Source organism: Fundulus heteroclitus, chromosome 5 (genome assembly GCF_011125445.2).
Source record: "Fundulus heteroclitus isolate FHET01 chromosome 5, MU-UCD_Fhet_4.1, whole genome shotgun sequence".
Lineage (NCBI taxonomy): Eukaryota > Metazoa > Chordata > Actinopteri > Cyprinodontiformes > Fundulidae > Fundulus > Fundulus heteroclitus.
In genome coordinates this window covers 36983532-37001834 of record NC_046365.1, presented here as the reverse complement: position 1 = coordinate 37001834, position 18303 = coordinate 36983532, and the positions used below count along the sequence as shown (strand labels likewise).

The window sequence follows — 18303 nt, the reverse complement described above, 5'->3', positions numbered from 1 at the left end:
CGCATAGCAACACATCCTAATCACCTAATTAACTCAAAACAGCTTTCCTGAGCTTCTATATGCACAGACAAATCCACATGAGCCACCAATGTCGCATTCCTCATGTCAAGCACCTCCTGAACTAGAGACAGCGTCCAGTCTGGACAGGTCAGTCCGTCCGAGGGCAACACAGACATACACGGGATAAACAACCATGCCTGAACACACTTCTGCCTAAATGCAGTTCAGAGAGACCAATTAGCCCAGCGCTAATGTTTTTGAACCGAGAGGAAGGAACCCGTAGCTCGCAAACCTGCTGCTGTAGTCGATCCCTGAAGAAAATATTAGACAGGGCTGCTGCTGAAGACATTTTCATGGAAACACTATTTATTTTGGGTTATAATATATTTTTGTCCCTCAGTGGTAGAATTGAATTGTGTCGTCGTCGTCAAATTAACAAGCAAATGGAAGGACGGTGCATTACACCAAAGATAAGCAACTATAATGATGTAAAATAATTGCACAACTGAATCAAATGTAAGCATTTCCATGCAGGATTCTAACGGACACATATAGGACACATTTATTTTTAGAAATTAAATGTCTAAAAATAAAAGAACACAACGCAAAAAATATATTGCGTTGTGTTCTTGGAGTCTCTGGGAGTGCAGAAGATGTTAATATAGCCTCTCCGGGTGTTGGGTAAATTCTTTTTGGGTCATATTTTTCAAGCCATTCCGTTCTCTATTATGTTTTTTAAACAATTATTGTGCATTCAGACCAAACGCGAGTTGATGGCAAAAAAAGGCGTCCAACGCCTCAACTTGGTCGCTTGTGCGAAGAGTTTTTGACACTCTGAGCAAAATGTGGACAGACTCGTCTGAGGTGCGCTGGGAGGAGCTAACCTGTTCTTATCCTCAAATGCGGGGAAATATTTACCGTGTTAAAAGTTTTGACAAATTACCCGAGACTTCCACAATAATCTTCCTCCAGGCGAGGTTTTTTACCTTCTCTGTAGTGATGGCTCCACTGATCGTAGCTAATAGGATGGATACAAACAGCGATGATGAGTTCGTCCTCCGTTGTCGACTTCCCGGCTTTTCATGGTCCTTCTGTCCCGTAGGAAAATCCGCCACTACGTCACGCAGCGGTACTAATAAAAACTAATAAGTACATACCTGTACCTCTTAAAAGAAAGTTAAAGTTAAGTTCCTCGTATTATAATTAATCATATTTTTTTGCTCTTAACCAGAAATAACTGCACCTTAAAATAAATTTTCCTCTGTATCAAAAATGGAATAAAGTGTTTTTCTTAGTATCAGCAATTCGGCATGGAGTTTGAAATTTTAGTATTGTGACAACCCTACTTCAGCGTCTGTTTTTTTTGCTATTATTACACAAGATATTTGGAGCTTGGCTTTTTCAATTGGAATGAGCAACTTGAATATGCAACTTCCTGGTTTGACAGATTACGTTATTTTTATACACAAACCTGTCTCTTCCCTTTTTTCCCCATGGGAAAAAAAATAATACTTTTTTTTCTGCTCACATTTATTATTCCAGGGGGGGAAAAGAGTTTTTTTATGATAAAATTTTAAGACAGCATGGGAAGTTGACAGTGAAAGTGACTCTGCCAATCAGTCATATACAGTTAGGTGAGAGGTTGTCTGACTTTTCCAAGCTGCTTACCGGAATAACAATCACCCGTCATCCGTAGCTGCAGCGACAGCGGGCCGAGTTTCAATTTAAGCTGACAAAGAACCGCAGCTGGAAAAGTTCAGCTTTTGACAGGCAGGGTTTTTTTATTGTTGGTGTTTTTTGATGCATTTGGTGTTTAGCTGAAATATCCATCAGATATGTTCAGACAGAAGACAGGATTGTGGCAGATTTGGTGCATTTAGCGCCAAATTACTATTGCCTTAATCGTGCTCATGCTCTCTTGTTATTTCCGCCAGACTTTGAGATCCAGAGACAGACCGACGTTGTGCAGAGGGGAGGGACGGTGAAAAACGAGACCCGGGCGTACGACTCCAAATCGGGGTAAGTGGATGAAAAAGCAGCGCTGCGACGCCAAGATTTAGCCATTACAACACCCTCTGACTGGGATGGCTGCCTGGTTCATTAGTTCTACGCCTCGCTCAGGATGAACCATCATGGTAATGATGATGAATAGAGCCATTTGGATGCCGCTGTCGGCCCGTGTTATCTGTGAGCTATGTGCAGCTCGCAGAATGAGCTCGCTGCTTCACAGCTGAGGCCTCGATCATCCTCTGGGGCTCCGGCCTCTTCCCATAAGTCCTGGCTCAGCCCAGAGAAAACGGCCAAGTTGAGCCGTTGTGTGTGAAAACGGTGACTGACGGAAATGAAAGGCGTCCCTGCACACACGGTTACTGTGATTCACTGTGTTTATGTCTGAAGGTTCTCGTTGCTTAATCCACTGGTTATTTTTGGAACTGATTTAGAAATAGATTAGTTTTTTTTTTTATTGTCTGTTTCTAACCGACAAACAGTCCAAACGCTGAACATATGTGGTTGACTAGAGTAGAAATGAAGGGGAAAAGGAGCAGCTGTTGTCATATGCTGCCAAACCTAAGACTGGGAATTATCGTTTTCATGTAAAACGCCTGAGGGTGGGGCCGCGCGGTGGGGCAGTGTGTTACCGACGTCATCTTGCAGCATAAAGGTTCTGGGTTCAACTCCCGGCCTGTCGTCTTTTGGATGGTGTTTGCATTTTTCTCCCTGTAAATGCACGGGTCCTCTCCAGGTACTCCGGCATCCTCCTACAGTAATAAAACATGACCGTTAGGTTAATTAAGCATGTGCATGGCTGGAAATAGGCACAGTCCCCCGCGATGCTGCAAGGACACGCCGGTACAGACAGTGAATGGATGATGGATTCTTTGGGATGTTTTTTTTGTTTGTTTTATTGTTGGCTGTTGCACAATAAATAATACATTTAACTGTGTTTGAAAGGAACTGTTTTTATTTTTTTCATGCAGTCATGGACAATTAATTAAAGAAACACCCATAATGGTCACTGAAACATCTTGAAAAAGGTAATAATACAATTGACCAATGAAAATCAGACATTGCTTTTAAATCATTTAAAGAAAATAAACTAATGAAGCAGACCTGGACAAAAATGGCGGCACCCCTGGAGAAGATTGAAAATAATTTGACCATAGGACACGTTAAACTGAAGCGTGTCCTTTAATTAGCATTAAAGTGTCTATTTGAAGGGTTACAGGTAGTCACTGTGATGTTTGGTGACATGGTGTGGACCACACTGAGTATGGATCACAGGAAGCGAAGGAGAGAGTTGTCTCAGATCATTAGAAGGATAATTATCTAAAGCAGCTTAAAGGTAAAGGCTATAACACCACTTCCAAGCAGCACCATGTTCCTGTGACAACAGCTGCACACATTATTCAGGCGTTTACGGTCCACAGGACTGTAGCCAACCTCCCTGGACGCGACCGCAGAAAGTGTTTGACAAATCGAAGAGAAAGATAATCCCAACGGTAACCAAAGAGCCCAGAGCAAACTGCAAATAAATTAAAGGTGAACTCTAAGGTCGAGCTGCGTCAGGGTCAGATCGCATCATCCGTCACCGTTTGAGCCAAAGTTGACTTCATAGGAGACGCCAGCGTTAAAAGCAAATCATGAAAAGCACACTGCAAATATGGAACTGAAAATAAATACATTTATTTTTAAATGAGTGCATTTATCCTTGATTTGAGCAGGTAAATAAGATTATTTGCCAATGGAATAAGATTTTTGCACTTAAAATAGGAACAATTAATCTCCACCATCTTATGTCAAGTGCAGGATGTCTAATTATCTTTTTTTATGGGTCAAAACACTCATTCCACTGGCTGATAACCTTATTTACCTGCTCAAAGACGCCCTTCAAACCTGAGGCAACCGGAGCAGTTTGATCACGAGGAGTGGGCCAGAATACCTGTCGACAGGTGCAGAGGTCTGATTGGCAGATACAGAAATTGTTTGACTGCAATGATTGGCTCAAAGGTTTGGACAGCAAAATACTAAGTAAAAGGCGCCATTATTTTTATCCAAGCCTGTTTCATTAGCTTATTTTTTTAAATGATTCTATTGAACCACATTTCAGCAACAATGCCTGATTTTCATTGGTTATTTCATATGTTATTTCAGTGACCATTGAGGGTTTTTCTTTGATTAACAGGCGTCCCAACAATGTTGTCCATGTCTGTATCTTTGTGTAACATGGAATTTTTTAGGAACTTTGATAAATGCTTCTGACTAAAAGTAGCAGAAAGTTTGTGGTCCTTTTGAAATATATATATATATATATATATATATATATATATATATATATATATATATATATATATATATATATATATATATATATATATATATATATATATATATATATATATATATATATATATATATTGTTTTGTACGTAACATTTTCCATCTAAAGAAGAGTTTAATTTGACAGTGAAAACCTTGCCCTAAAATATTCGTTAAAGTTTCTGCATCAACTGTTTCAACGGCGTCTTGTCTAATTTTACCGGTCTTGAATAGCAGTTGAGGGGGGCCGCACAAAATCAATCCAGGGGACTCAGATGGCCCCCGGGTCGCACTTTGAACCCCCCAGCCCTGGAGAGAATAAAAGCATTGATTTGTTTCATGTGTCTTGTCCCTTTAGGGAAACCGTTCCTATGAGGGACAAAGAAGGTCTTCAGGACTACAGGTGAGGCTGAATTTGTTGCTTTGTGTCAGAAACGGATTCTCTCTGCTTGAAGCCAGAGCAGGAGCGGATTGATGGATTTAAAAAAAATGTACAGACAAGTGAAAGGCCGATCAAGTCAAATGATTAGTGCAGACAAGTGAGATGGGACTACAACACTGTCTGTCTTCAAGCAGAAGTCCTCCTCCTTCGCTCTGAGCTTATCTTTCCCACTCAGAGACCTCTCCCCTCCACCTTCTCCTAACCTCCTCCAGGTTCATGCCGGAGCCCAACCTGCCGCCTCTGATTGTGTTTGAGGATAACGCATCGCTGCCCGCGGGTATCGACGCGTGCCAGGCGGTGGTGGTGCAGACGATAAAGGAGGGCCTGCCAGAGTTACCCGGCATCAAAAGAGACCGGCTGGTGCAGGCGTACGGCATCCTGCCAGAGCACAGCTTCACTCTGGTGGTGAGCCTCTACACAGGCTGAAATAAAACCAGCCGCCTAACCACATTAAATCCCCACGTCTGTGTTAATTTAGCTCGCGTTCGGTTAAACTCCGCGTGGACGGATTGCGTCCCGGCTGAACTTATGTGCACGCCCAATGATGTGTGCCGCAGAACGAGGACGGGTTGATGGAGTACTTTGAGGCCGTGATGAGGGCGACCAAGATGGAGCCGAGGAAGGTGATTGGCTGGGTGACAAATGAGCTGGTGGGACTCCTCAAGCAGCAAAACACGAGCGTGAGCCACAGGTGAGAAGTGCGCTGATAAATTGGCTGTTTGGCTTATTAATGCTGGATATTTATCATAATTTACAGCCCTTTACTAAGTATTCATACCCTCTGGGCCTTGTCACATTTGGTCAAGGGCATAGGTTGGGGGTGGATGTATAACCCCCGCCCCCCAAAGTAACATCATTGCAATTTACAAAGATTGCAGTTTTTCACAAGTCTTGTGTGGAAAACGACGAAACATGTAGAATAGGGCGGCTCTGGTCAGATAAAACCTTAAACAAACCTTCTGGACGTCTTGCAAAGTACTGCATGGGGGTAGAAAACGAACAAGACATTTCACCCTGAACACGGGGAAACATGGTGCTGGCAGCATCATGCTGTGGGGCTGGAAGAAACCCCGTGTAAAGACTACAAAAGACAAGAAACTGGGCAGCCAAGGCTCAGCAACCAGCCAGTAAAACATTCAACACAGAGCTACCCTTTAATGCTTTAAGTGTCTGCTAATAGAGCGGCCCAGTCAAATCCCAAGCCTAAATCAAGCAAAAGGATTTGTGGCAAATCTTAAAATCTGGTGTCCTGCCTTCCAATCTGGCTGAGGTTGAGCTATTTTGCCCTGAATAATCTCCAAAAAGTCAGCAGAGGAGAAATCAAAAGTTAGCACACAGCTCCAGCTGCTTCAGCTAAAAACCACCAATCAGGCCCGAAATCTGGGAGTAGTGATGGACTCAGACCTGAACCTCCAAAAACATCTAAAGACAGTTACAAGGTCGGCTTTCTATCACCCGAAGAACATTTCTAGGATTAAAGGACTGATGTCTCAGCAGGATCTGGAAAAACTAATCCATACGTTTATTTTTAGTAGAATTGATTACTGCAACGGTGTCTTCACAGGTCTGCCTAAAAAGTGGATCAGACAGCTGCAGCTGATCCAGAATGCTGCTGCCCGTGTCCTCACTAAGACTAAGAAAATAGAGCACATCACCACAGTTCTAAAGTCCTTCCACTGGCTCCCTGTATCTCAGAGAATAGACTTTAAAATACTTCTGTTAGTCTATAAATCCCTAAATGGCTTAGCACCTAAATACATCACAGACTTGTTATCAGTGCATCAACCCTCCAGACCACTAAGGTCTTCTGGCTCCAGCCTACTCTGCAGAACCAGAACCAGAGCTAAACATGGAGAAGCAGCATTTAGTCCTATGCTCCACTGATCTGGAACAAACTTCCAGAAAATTGTAAAGGTGCGGAAAGCCTGAGTTCCTTTAAATCAAGATTAAAAACACATTTGTTTAAGATTGCCTTCAACTGTTCTAGTTAACTGAATCACCACTTTTTTGTTCTAATTTCTATCTACATTTTATTCCTACTTGCTTTTATTCTGTTTTAATTTGCTATATTTTAATCATGTAAAGCACTTTGCATTGTCCCTGTACTGAATTGTGCTATATAAATAAATTTGCCCTGCCTTGCCTAGCAGAGACAAACCCCAAGAGATGTGCAGCTGCGGTATTGATTCACAGTTACATAGTAATAATAATAATAATAATAATAATAATACATTTTATTTAAAAGGCGCCTTTCTGGACACTCAAGGTCACCGTACAAAAAAGATAAAAACAAAATGTCAGAAACAAAGTCAACTCGGTGTTGGTCTATCACGTAAAACCCTAATAAAGTAAATTGAGGTTTGCAGCTGTAACGTGAAGAAAGTCAGTGTAAACCATTTATGAACAATCCGTGCCTTTTTAAAATACTGAGTTTTATATCAAACAAAAGCTGTGAAACAAGTTATTTTTTTCTGCTGTGAGCAAAGCAAAAAGCCCTTTCTGCTGTTCAGTAGCTGCTTCTGTTGAAATGAAAGGTTTTCACCCAGTTTGCAGGTTATAGGTTTAAACGTATAACTCGATCTGTGTGTCGTCATTGGACAGACGACGTCAATAACAGACATTTAACCTTATATCAAACGCCGAAGCACGTTAAAGATGCACCTGGATGCTGGAGCGTGTCCTGGCGGTGAACTGTGCTGAGTGAATCTGCAGTCAGACCAACGCTGTCCCTGCAGGAGCTCAGGCATCAAAGGCAGGCCAAAATATCCAGGATCACACGGTTCCCTTTCTTCCATCTCGCACTGTACTTTAATTTGTGGAGCGCGTCGGTACCGGGATCCATTCCAACAGTATCCCTTCTAATCTGTTGTTGATATTAAAACCTCATTTCAGTCCTTTTCACCCTGATTGAAAGTGAAGGAGGTAGCTAAATCCCAGAGCAGAGGCAAATTACTATTCTGTCCTTTCTCAGAGGAATAAATGGGATCATTTTTGTGTTTTCTAATTAATTGTGTCCGGCTCTGAGAAAGTCACTGAAGACAAGCTCTTGGCTGCAACAAGCTAAATTTAATACATGTTGCACTTAGAATTAAAAGCCTTTGTGGTTTGTTTAGGGATGAAATAGTGGCCACGGTTTCATGCTCTGATAATTAAGCTTCCAAAAATCGCAGACGGGCGGCTTGTGTTGTGAAACGATACTGCCGCTTTCCACTGTTACTGTTCACAGCACGCTGGGATCGTGACTACTGGACGATTACTACACATCTTTTTTTTTTTCCCTCTTAAAAAGATCCAAAGATGGGAGTTTAATAATTATTGCAGCTGAAAGAAAAAAATCTGAGTCAAGACCGAAATTAGCTGGAGACCACAATAATTAATCAGAAGGTAAAGATTTCACACGGTTCCTGCGCAGTCTGTGGAGGTTTCTATCAACATACTTTTGATTCCAAGAATTAATTGGAGTAGAAAAAATATTTTTTGTCACACATTGGGGAAATTCAGGTATATCAGCAGCAAGTAAGAAGACTTTACAACAAAAGACAATATTCTGTACAGTTATTTATAAAATGGCATACTCAGATGAAATGGAATGTGCAACTGAGTGGGGGGACCCAAGTGTACAAAATATGGATGAAGAATTGTGCATAAAAAATAGCAACAGACTTTTTACAAAAAAAGGAAAAAATTTGCAATTACCAGCAGGGTTGTTTATAATTTATTACGTTTGTTGGGAGCAGTGATGGTCTTAAAGTTTAACTGCTGCTAGGAGGAAGGATCTGTGATAATGCTCCTTTGTGCATTTAAGACGCAGCAGTTTGTCACTGAAGGAGCTTTCCAGCTCTGCAACAGCTTAGAGGGCGTTGTTCAATAATGAGGATATCTGTGCTAGTGAGTTCCTATCCTATCCTTTATTTGTAACTTAGTTTCTTCCTTCCTTCTTTCCTCAGTAACTTAATTTCTTCCTTCCGTCCTTTCTTCGTGATTTAGTTCCTTCCTTAGTTCCTTCCTTTCTTCCTTCCTTCCTTAGTAGCTTAGTTCCTTCCTTCCTTTCTTAGTGACTGCTCCAAGGTAGGGTAACAAGTTAAAAGGATCATTGAAATCCTTATTTGTTTTTGTTGGTGTAATAATTTCTAATTGTTTCCAAAACTCATGAACTTTCTGTCGTTGCACCATCTGAGGTACAGATACTGGGGTTGAGTTATAAATTATGATTTATATATAATTTGAGCTTTACACCTCAGGGATCTTACTGATTTGTTGTGGATTTTTTTAAATTTTCTGTATATAAATAGAAAAACAAGCAGATGTAAGAAAAACAGAACCATTCCAGGCAAATCATGGATCTTTAACACCTTTTTTCTTGTCCCATCAGTCCCGCTTTGTCTCCCCTACTATTTATATCACTAATACACATCCATCTATTAAAGTGTAATTAAATCAGGCCTTAATTTGATCTCAGCCCAGTCACTCCTGCTGCCTTGGCTGAGCTGCTGGAGCTGCAGGAAGCGGGACACATCTCCTCTTCTGTTGCCAAGCAGGTCAGTGAGCTACACAGACCCTGCACTTATTATCCCGCCTCTGGCTGCAGCCGAGACGCTGGTTCGTTCTCACCTGCGCCCCGCTGCTTCCTCCGTGCTCGCAGGTGTTCCAGGAAATGTGGAGGTCCCCGGGTAAGACGGGCGCGGAGATCATCCGGGAGCAGGACCTGGGGCTCGTTAGCGACGCCGCCAAGCTGCACAGGGTCTGCCAGAAGGTCGTGGACTCGCATCCAGATGAGGTCAGCGCTTCAATGAATGTCTGAGATCACATTTACTGGAGCATCTCAATAAATTAGCACGATCAAAAGGTCAACTCATTTCAATGTTTTAAAAAGTGAAACTCAAGATGTTACATGGATTCGTGAAAAATCCGGTGTATATTCAGACTTTTATTGCTTCCAGCTAATGAAAACCCAAACTCCAGTTTGCTGAAAAATTAGAACAATTTTAGTACATAAGACCAATAAAATTATTGGTCAGACCACCACACAGAGACATGATATGGACTTAAACTTTTATCAAGATATATTGTGGTACTATTGATAATGAAACAAATGCGGATAAAAAAATATTTACAGCTTCTTGCAGCTTTTTGGGTAACTGTGTGGCTGTATGTCGCTTAGCCTAATAAACACAAATACTGCCCTTAAAAGACATTTTAATAGTGTAACATATAACATTAAAACAAATACGTTTAATCAGGACAATAGTTACGTAAAGAAGTGTGATTTTTATTTTATTTTTTAGCACCAAACTGCACAAAGCAACTGCATTTAATTAGATTTTTTTGAATTTATTGATGCTGTGAAGAAGCCAACAGTAAAGAAAATAGCAAAAATAACCATCCTGACAATACTGGCTCTTTTGGGAGTTTTCTGACACCACTACTTGTTAAGATAAACTCAAATTCTTATCACAATAAGACATTTTTTTCATAATAACGATAAAATGCCTCCAGGCCAAGAAATGATTGCATGTACTCAAGGTGGCCGACGTTTCTCTCTTAAATGTCTGTTTTTCTTTGGATTCACAAAATATTCTAATAACCTGAGAACCAGATTTTTTTTTTTGTATGCCATAATCATCAGATCGCTTAAAATACACTCACCTTCCCCCTTTATTATTTGCACCTTGCTAGTACCAGGTTGGGCCCCCGTTTGTCTCCAGAACCGCCTTGATCCTTTGTGGCATTGATTGAAGAAGGTGTCAGAAGGTGTTCCTGAGGTTCTGGTCCGCATTGCAATGATAGCGTCACACGGTTGCTGTGAAGTTGTCAAGCTGCACGTGCCAAAGGTGTGAAGGAACAGGATGATGTTTGGTGGTAAAATACCCCCCACAGCGTTATTCTACCACCACCAGTCTGAACTGTTGATGCAAAGCAGGATGCATCAATGCTTTTATGCTGTAGGCACAAAAGTCTGACAACTTGTTTTGGCACCAGCAACCTTTCCGCGTTTAAACTCCCTTAAATCCACTTTTTTCCACCACTTTTATGCTCGGTTTGAACTTTAGAACAAGTCTGCATGCCTAAATGCTTTGAGTTGCTGCCATGTTCCTATTCCTGATTCACCCCTTTTTTTTTCTGCCAAGAAACTAATCAGGTGTACCCAATAAAATGGCCAGTGAGTCTGTGGGTGCGATGAATCCACATGAAGCATAGGTTTCACTTTTTGAATTGAAATAAGTGAAATGAGTGGACTTTTTAATTGCCATTCTAACTTGCTGACATGAAGCTGGAACAGGAAGAGTTTGGTTTTATGCCCCCAGGTTTGTGCCATCAGGAGCGGGAACAAGAAGGTTCTGAACAGGCTGATGGGTCTGGTTCAGAAAGAGCTCAAAGGCCGAGCGGATCCGGTTCTGGTGAGGGAGATCCTCCAGGAGAAGACTTCGTGAAACCATCGTCACTTATCCAGATCTGCACCGCTCACAGTCACAGCCACAGGTTTGCCGCTTGATGAAACTCTTGTCCTGGAGCGGCCGCTTTGTAAATACTGAAGTTTCAATATAAAAAACTAAAAATGATTTTACTTATTAAGAGGATGTATATGATTGAATTAAACAGCAAAGTTTGATATAACTAAATGTGTTTTTTTTCCTATCCGAATTTGATAGAAGCATAAAATTGCTTGTTTTTGTTCTTTAAACGATAACTGAGCTCAGGACGTTTCATCTGAAGTTAGAAAATGAGACCGGTTTACTAAATGGATCTCTGAGCGCCCTCCTGTGGTTGAAGTGTGTCATAGATTTGTCCTACTCTTCACAAATACTGTAAAATATGCATTTCCTCTGAAACGAGGCTCTCAGGGGTTCCTTTTTAACTCCACATCTTCCCTTCTGGTTCATTTATATTTAATATAAATAGAGTTCAGCAGCTACTGATGGCAGATATTTCAGTACTGTTCATCCAAGTGTAGCTCGTTTCTGCTTCTGAGTGGAGACCAGAATAATAAAATAATGGGATGTACATTACCTTAGCTCACACTGCAGATATTAGAGGATGCTGCTGGTTTAACGGGATCCTGTGTCATCTTAGTTTTTTAAATACTACAGTACTGTGAAAAAGTATTTCCCCCATTTTGCTCTTCTTGTTTTTGCTTTTCTTTCACACTATATTCAGTTCAAACTAATTTTAATATCAATCCTGATAAACTGAGTAAATACCAAAAGCATTTTTTAAATGCAGATTTAATTCCTCCAAGGAAAAAAAACTATCCAAACCAACCTGGCCCTGCAGAAAAAAAAAAATAGAAAGTCATCCACCCCTAGCCACACAAAGACCCGGTTACCATCAGAGCAGTGGAATCAGGAAATCACCAGAAGCAACACATCATACCAAATCTTTAAAAACTTGAGATCAAATTACGGAAAACGTTTATCGAGAAAGGGTTAGAATACCAAAAAGGCTTTGGGACCCCAGTGACCCACAAAGAGCCATTATCCACAGATATTATGCATAATTCCAAACATGCAATAAATATGGAAAGCCAAATGGATTTATATGGGATCTAAAATACGCACAATAAACTAAAACCAGTAATTAAGCTACTTGTGATGCATCAATATTAAAATAACTCAACCTTCATGGGTTAAATTATGAGACTCCTCGTTTTTAACCTTTTCTTTTTTCTAAATAATAAAATTTTTATTTCATTTCAGAGCTTCTTGGAGCAGTTCAGTGTCTCGGGATGTAACTGGTAAACCCTAAAACCCTGAAAATTACAACAAATAATTTCATAAGCATTTGTCTTAGAAATAAAGAACTTGGGTTTTATCAACAAATCTTTGAAGCTTTTTGACCGCTTTAGAACAGGCTGCAAATATGTTACGCTTGAGAAGCTTAAACCGATACCATGTAGACCTGCTGAATTTTACAGGAATAAAACTGTATTCATTATTAAAAATGAGCGGAAAAAAATCTAGAAAGTATCAAAAATGACGAAAAGAAATAGAAAATACTTATTTATTTGAATTTCATGCCCATTCTATCATTATTGTGTAATATAATTACACTCAGATATGAAGAACAACCCTCCATAGAATGAGATTTTATTCTTGTAGGAACTTCAAAACACCCTTTTTACAAATAGAAGAAAGTAAGGGCAAAGAAAATAAAACTAATATAGCAAACACACACAAATTTTTTTTAAATACCCCTACCCTTTATCACAATGAACTAAGAATTAAGATTTCCTCAACACACTTGATTTGCATAGTATTCTTCCCTCAGAACATTCTCCTTATGATATGTACATTATAAAACATTCCTAAAATGAAAAAGGCGCATTAGATATACCAGTGATTAGCCTGGCTTTGACATTCTCTACACATATACATTGAAAATGAGATAAGACAACTACTTTTGGCACCCCTTGTGAAGACAAGTACCAAATCCTTAAATAAATGATAAATCTACAATTTGATCACCTGCTGACTGAGACGTCACTCTGGGTCCTCCTACAGTTATACCCCTGCCACATTACTGTGCATTTGCCTTGCATTTCTATTAGGGCTCTGTTTATATATATATATATATATATATATATATATATATATATATATATATATATAGATATATATATATATATATATATATATATATATATATATATATATATATATATATATATATATATATATATATATATATATATATATATATATATATATTCTAATTCTGAATCGATTCTCATATTAATTCCTAAAGATTTATTCATATAACCAAAGATCATTTTAAAATAATGCATTTTTCCACGGTCCTAAGAGCCACCATGAACTACCACTACTCTAATAATTTGCTGTTGAATGTTAATATAATACTAATATGAATATGTTGCATAACTACACACTCATGTCATTCAGGTAACAACTAGGGCTGAACAATTAATCGCATTTGCAATCTAAACGCAATTTAAATAAATGCAATTTCCAAATCGCAGAGGTCAGCAATTTTTGGCTATGTAACAATTAGTGAATCAGACCTTTAGGTGTCAGTAAAATGTTTAAAGTGGGTTTGCTCCATATGGAAGGGAAGACAGATGCAGCAGTGAGATAATCGAATTTTATTAATTGTTTTAGAGTTTATATAATCACACTGTTTTACCAGAAACTTTCAAGAATCTCACCATAGCGTTAAGTAGTGGTCAATCAGTTTAATACATAGACTTGTTTGTTGGTTGCACTTTATGTTCAACAATGATTGATGTCCAAATCAATTAAAAGCTGTTGAATAATATTCTGATTAATAAAAACATTAAAAGTTCTTGTATTAAATAGTCCTCGTTTACAAACATCTTTATCTAGAGGCCATTTTTATTGCTCGTGGTTAATGCAGAAAAAAGTCAAAATCAAATCGCAATTTTGGTTGAAATATATCGTAGTCAGAACGCAATCATTTCTGCTCTGAGTTGAGACGCAGCGGCTCTTTTGGCACCCAATTTGCACAGCGATGAAACAGATTGATTTGTTGTTTGTATATGTTTAAAAAGACATGATAAATTAAACTGAAAAAAATAATCATATTAAATGGCAATCGCAATATTAGGGTAAAATATTGCAATTAGATTATTTTCCAAAATCGTTCAGCCCTAGTAACAACTAAAAAAATGTTTTTAATACCAGCAGTCCAACATGAGATTGGATCCGAAAGAATCTTAAGAATCTGCATCATACCAATTCTTGAAATATGAATCGATACCCAGCCCTAATGTCTGTGGTGTGTGACGATAAATGGTGTATCGTTCTAGCATCACCTTTCTGTGCATCTGATACTGTAACTAGGGCTGGGCAACGATTAAAATATTTAATCGCGATTAATCGCCCTGATTAATCGCGATTAATCGCGATTAATCGCATTGTATTTACAAACTCCAAGAATGAATTCAAAAGTAGTGTAAAGAGCACTTTTATTTTAATGTTCTGCTGCCATATGAACAAAAGTGTTGTAACATTTGTAGCACTTATTTTATACTGGATATTTTCAACCCATCTATTGAATTTAGTGCACTAGTTGATCTTTTCTTCATAAGAGAACAAGCACTGCAGCCAAAATATGGCCTTTTTTGACCTGCTGTATATTAGCCAGTCCCTAAGCTTGATGTATCATGAAACTGTTGACCTTTTGGGTTTTGTGGTTTTTATTTTATTATTACAATTTAATAATAATAATAATAATAATAATAATAATAATAATAATAATAATAATGTTATGTTCAGTGTTTTTTCGCTAATCCACCTCTTATATATTTCAATCCTTATGTAATTTTGTCTGTGTTGTGTGCACCTGCCTGTTGCTTTAATCCTATAAATTTCCCCGTCGTGGGATAAAAAAAGGATTAGCTAATGTTATCTTATCTTAAATAACACTTTTTAATATATGTACTGGGTTCTTTCAAGGTCTTAATTACATGTTATGTGTGGGCTCCAGTAACATCCATCCATCCATCCATTGATCTACCTGGATGTTCCCTGGAGAACTGAAACGCCTCAGTCAGAGACGTCTGTCGGGGCAATGAGAGAAGTTTCGTCTCCTCTCTCCGTTTCTGGGGCTCGACGTTTTCATGTTTTTTCACGTGCTTAGATAAATTTGTTGTGTTTCCACCTAAATGAACCGGCTTTTTACAAAACATACAGCTTGATTTCATTTACGGTATTAAAATAAAGCCGAACGGTGCTACTTCCTCTGTTCATGTTTTTCCGCTGCTGCGTTCTCTCTCAGCTGTTTGTGTATTAAGTTTGTGTGAGAGCTGAGTGCGCGGGCCAGGCTGAGCCTGCGTGCTGATTGGCTGGCGCCGCTGAGCCATGTACGAGAGGGGAGGGGGAGCGGGAGAGTGCTGCCGTGACAGCGCGCTGCAGTCAGCGCGCGTGCTGACTGACACTGACTGAAAGCATGATGTGAGCAACATGCGTTAATGCGCGATAAAATAAATATCGCCGTTAATAGTCTAATGAATTAACGCGAAATTAACGCGTTAACTTGCCCAGCCCTAACTGTAACATGTAAATATGATGGAATCTGCTGGTTAGCTGAGTTTTTCCTGACACATCGATTAACTTCTGCACACGCTCCATCTGCACTGAGAAAGATTCACTCACCCCGGCATGTTGAATGCTTACGGCATCCCGGTTCTATTGGTGTCTACTCAGCTTGATCGTGGTTTGGGTCGTTTCCCATTACACCCGAATTAACGTGGCACCTCGCGTACTACGTTAATGTGGGTGGGGTCCTAATAGGAAGGCAACTCAACGTGTTCTTTTGTGACAAAAATAGAACGCAATAATGGAGGCCATGTTGGACGTGCTGCTCAGTTGATGGCTTTTTGTCAGACCCATCTCTGCACCTCGTGGTCGGTCAACGATGTGGATTTCAGAGCTTACATCTTTCATTAGGATACACTCAGTCACTGTTGTGAACTTTTACAAATGGCGGGTCCGATTCTCGTTCTGAAGTTAAGTGACGCAACCAACAGGGATCGCTTGAATTGAGAAAGCTTTCTGGATGGGAAGCAAAACGTCTTCAGACTTCGAAAAAAAAGTCCAGTTTTGTTTTTAACTTTTTTTGGAATGATCACTTGAAAGGCACTAAAGAAGGGCTGGTACCATGGAACCATTACTAATGGAAAACCCTAATAACCAAGTAGAGCCGTGCTGACATGGTACTAATGAAAGCTGCAAGGGAGTTCTCCCTGTCTTCTAAATAATTTAGCTAATACTTAATTGACCGTTCTGGCTTTATGAACAATCTATAAAGCAAACCTCCAGCCCAAGATGGTCAGGGGGGGACTGTTAAGAATAGACAAGGAACAGTATGCACTCTTGTTTTTCACATTTTGAAGAGTGGCTAGCCAAAATGGACCTCTAGGTCCACAATATTTGATCAACTTATTAAAATAATATGGGATAAAGAAATAAATAAAATACAAATATTTTGTTGCACTTAATTTATGGAAGTAGTTAGGGGTGTCTGGGATTTTGTTACATGCAAATCCACTGGATTTATTTTCCATACTGATTAAATATAATCAAATTAAAGGTTGTATTTTTTCTTTTTTTTTCAGTGTGAGAATTTGCAGCTTCAATCAAAATGTGTTTATTTCAAGGTTGTTGTTTTTTTTTTTTTACATCTCTTAACAAGAGGTGCCAATATACATGGAGGGGATCATAGAAAACATGCATTTTACAAAGTAAGAAACCCGTAAATGCGTAAACCAACAGAACGGGACGTTGTTAAGACTCCTGAGGTACCATCGTGACTTAGCAGAAAAACAACCCGAACGTCCTCCAGCAAAGACTCCAAGGCTGTCTGTAATTGCACTTTGTGAAACTTAAAAGGCAACCGTGAATAAAGTGTGTAACAGTTGAGGTTGAAACCGTCGACTTGGACGTGTTTCTGTAAGGTTTTCAGTATTGCTGCCAGTCATCTACAGAAAGCGTAATGATTCATTAAGATGCAACGTTGTCCTGATGCTTAAAGGCGACTTCTGAATCGCAACCTGAGTATTTTTTCCAGAAATCACACAGAGCAGCGCTAGCTTGACTCACGCTGTTGGAGCTGGTTGTAGTCAACATTCAGACGGTTCAGATAAGGGCAAATGTCTGCTTGGAAAATGTTAAAAAAAAAAAGTCTTTGGTGAGAGGACCCGCAGCTCGTCTCTATGAACGAAATAGACTCAAAGGTTGGACCTCCTACTCGTCTGGCAACACTTTGCAGGAGCAGAGTGACTAAATTCAATCAAACAACGTTGATTATTTTGTTTGGAAAAAAAATAAATAGTTTTAAAATCTTTATATAAGAAGGGAAGCCCTTTTATTGTTTGATTAGTACCTGAAAGAAGGTACCAAAGAGTCCCACTGACTTCGTCCCAGAGGCTATTCTTCCATAGGAATGTGAGACAGGACGGAGTGCTCCTGTGCGATCGCAGCCAGTTCTTTCAGGAACTCGGAGAAGAGGACCGTGGCGAAGACCTCCGTCTGATCCAGAGAGATGTCTTTGGGTTTAGGTGGCGGGGAGTTCTTCAAGATCCTTCCTGCTTCGTGTTGACCAGAGCCACCACCGCTGGATCTGTCTGATAGAACGAGAAAAAAACAAACGGTTTTAAAGCCTCAAGGATGAAAATGTTGTTTTCTCAATTTTTAAATTATTCAGATAAAAGTGAATAAATCTTTAAAAAAAAAAAAAGACTGTTCCAAATAAACAGAATAAAATATGCACTTTACAATTCCGATCTCTCATCTTTGTACAAACATTGAGCTGATGTTTCTTTGAGCTTATGCAGCTCTGCTGCTCTGAAAACTACAGAAGATCCGGTTCAAACGCCGGGCTAAAGCTCGAGGGCCCGAAAGACGAGGCTGAAAAACACAGAAAATATAAAAAACGGCAACAAATCAAGTAGAATTTATTCAGACCTCTAAATGCGGCCCGCTGTCTGCAGCAGCACTTTTAATTACTGCTCCAGGTTTGTTGGGTCATCTTTTCACCTCATTACCGATCTTCATGTTTCCATATTTGTAA

At 39.5% G+C, this 18303-nt stretch overlaps 2 protein-coding genes across 3 annotated transcripts in view; one reads left to right on the top strand and one right to left on the bottom strand.

Moving 5' to 3' along the window:
- Positions 1-11373, top strand: part of gatb (glutamyl-tRNA(Gln) amidotransferase, subunit B) — a 27951-nt gene extending 16578 nt beyond the window's left edge. Inside the window, exons 7-13 of the mRNA XM_012862883.3 lie at positions 1935-2019; positions 4675-4719; positions 4971-5163; positions 5316-5449; positions 9218-9296; positions 9401-9535; positions 11064-11373. Coding sequence (XP_012718337.2) covers positions 1935-2019; positions 4675-4719; positions 4971-5163; positions 5316-5449; positions 9218-9296; positions 9401-9535; positions 11064-11189 — 797 coding nt within the window. The 3' untranslated portion in view covers positions 11190-11373. The remainder of the gene's footprint in view (positions 1-1934; positions 2020-4674; positions 4720-4970; positions 5164-5315; positions 5450-9217; positions 9297-9400; positions 9536-11063) is intronic.
- A 5349-nt stretch (positions 11374-16722) lies between these two features.
- The window catches only part of fam160a1a (family with sequence similarity 160 member A1a), a 58360-nt gene continuing 56779 nt past the window's right edge, over positions 16723-18303 (bottom strand). For both annotated transcript variants that reach the window (XM_012862882.3, XM_021316613.2), the window contains one exon: positions 16723-17857. In XM_012862882.3, coding sequence (XP_012718336.2) covers positions 17661-17857 — 197 coding nt within the window. In that variant the 3' untranslated portion in view covers positions 16723-17660. The remainder of the gene's footprint in view (positions 17858-18303) is intronic.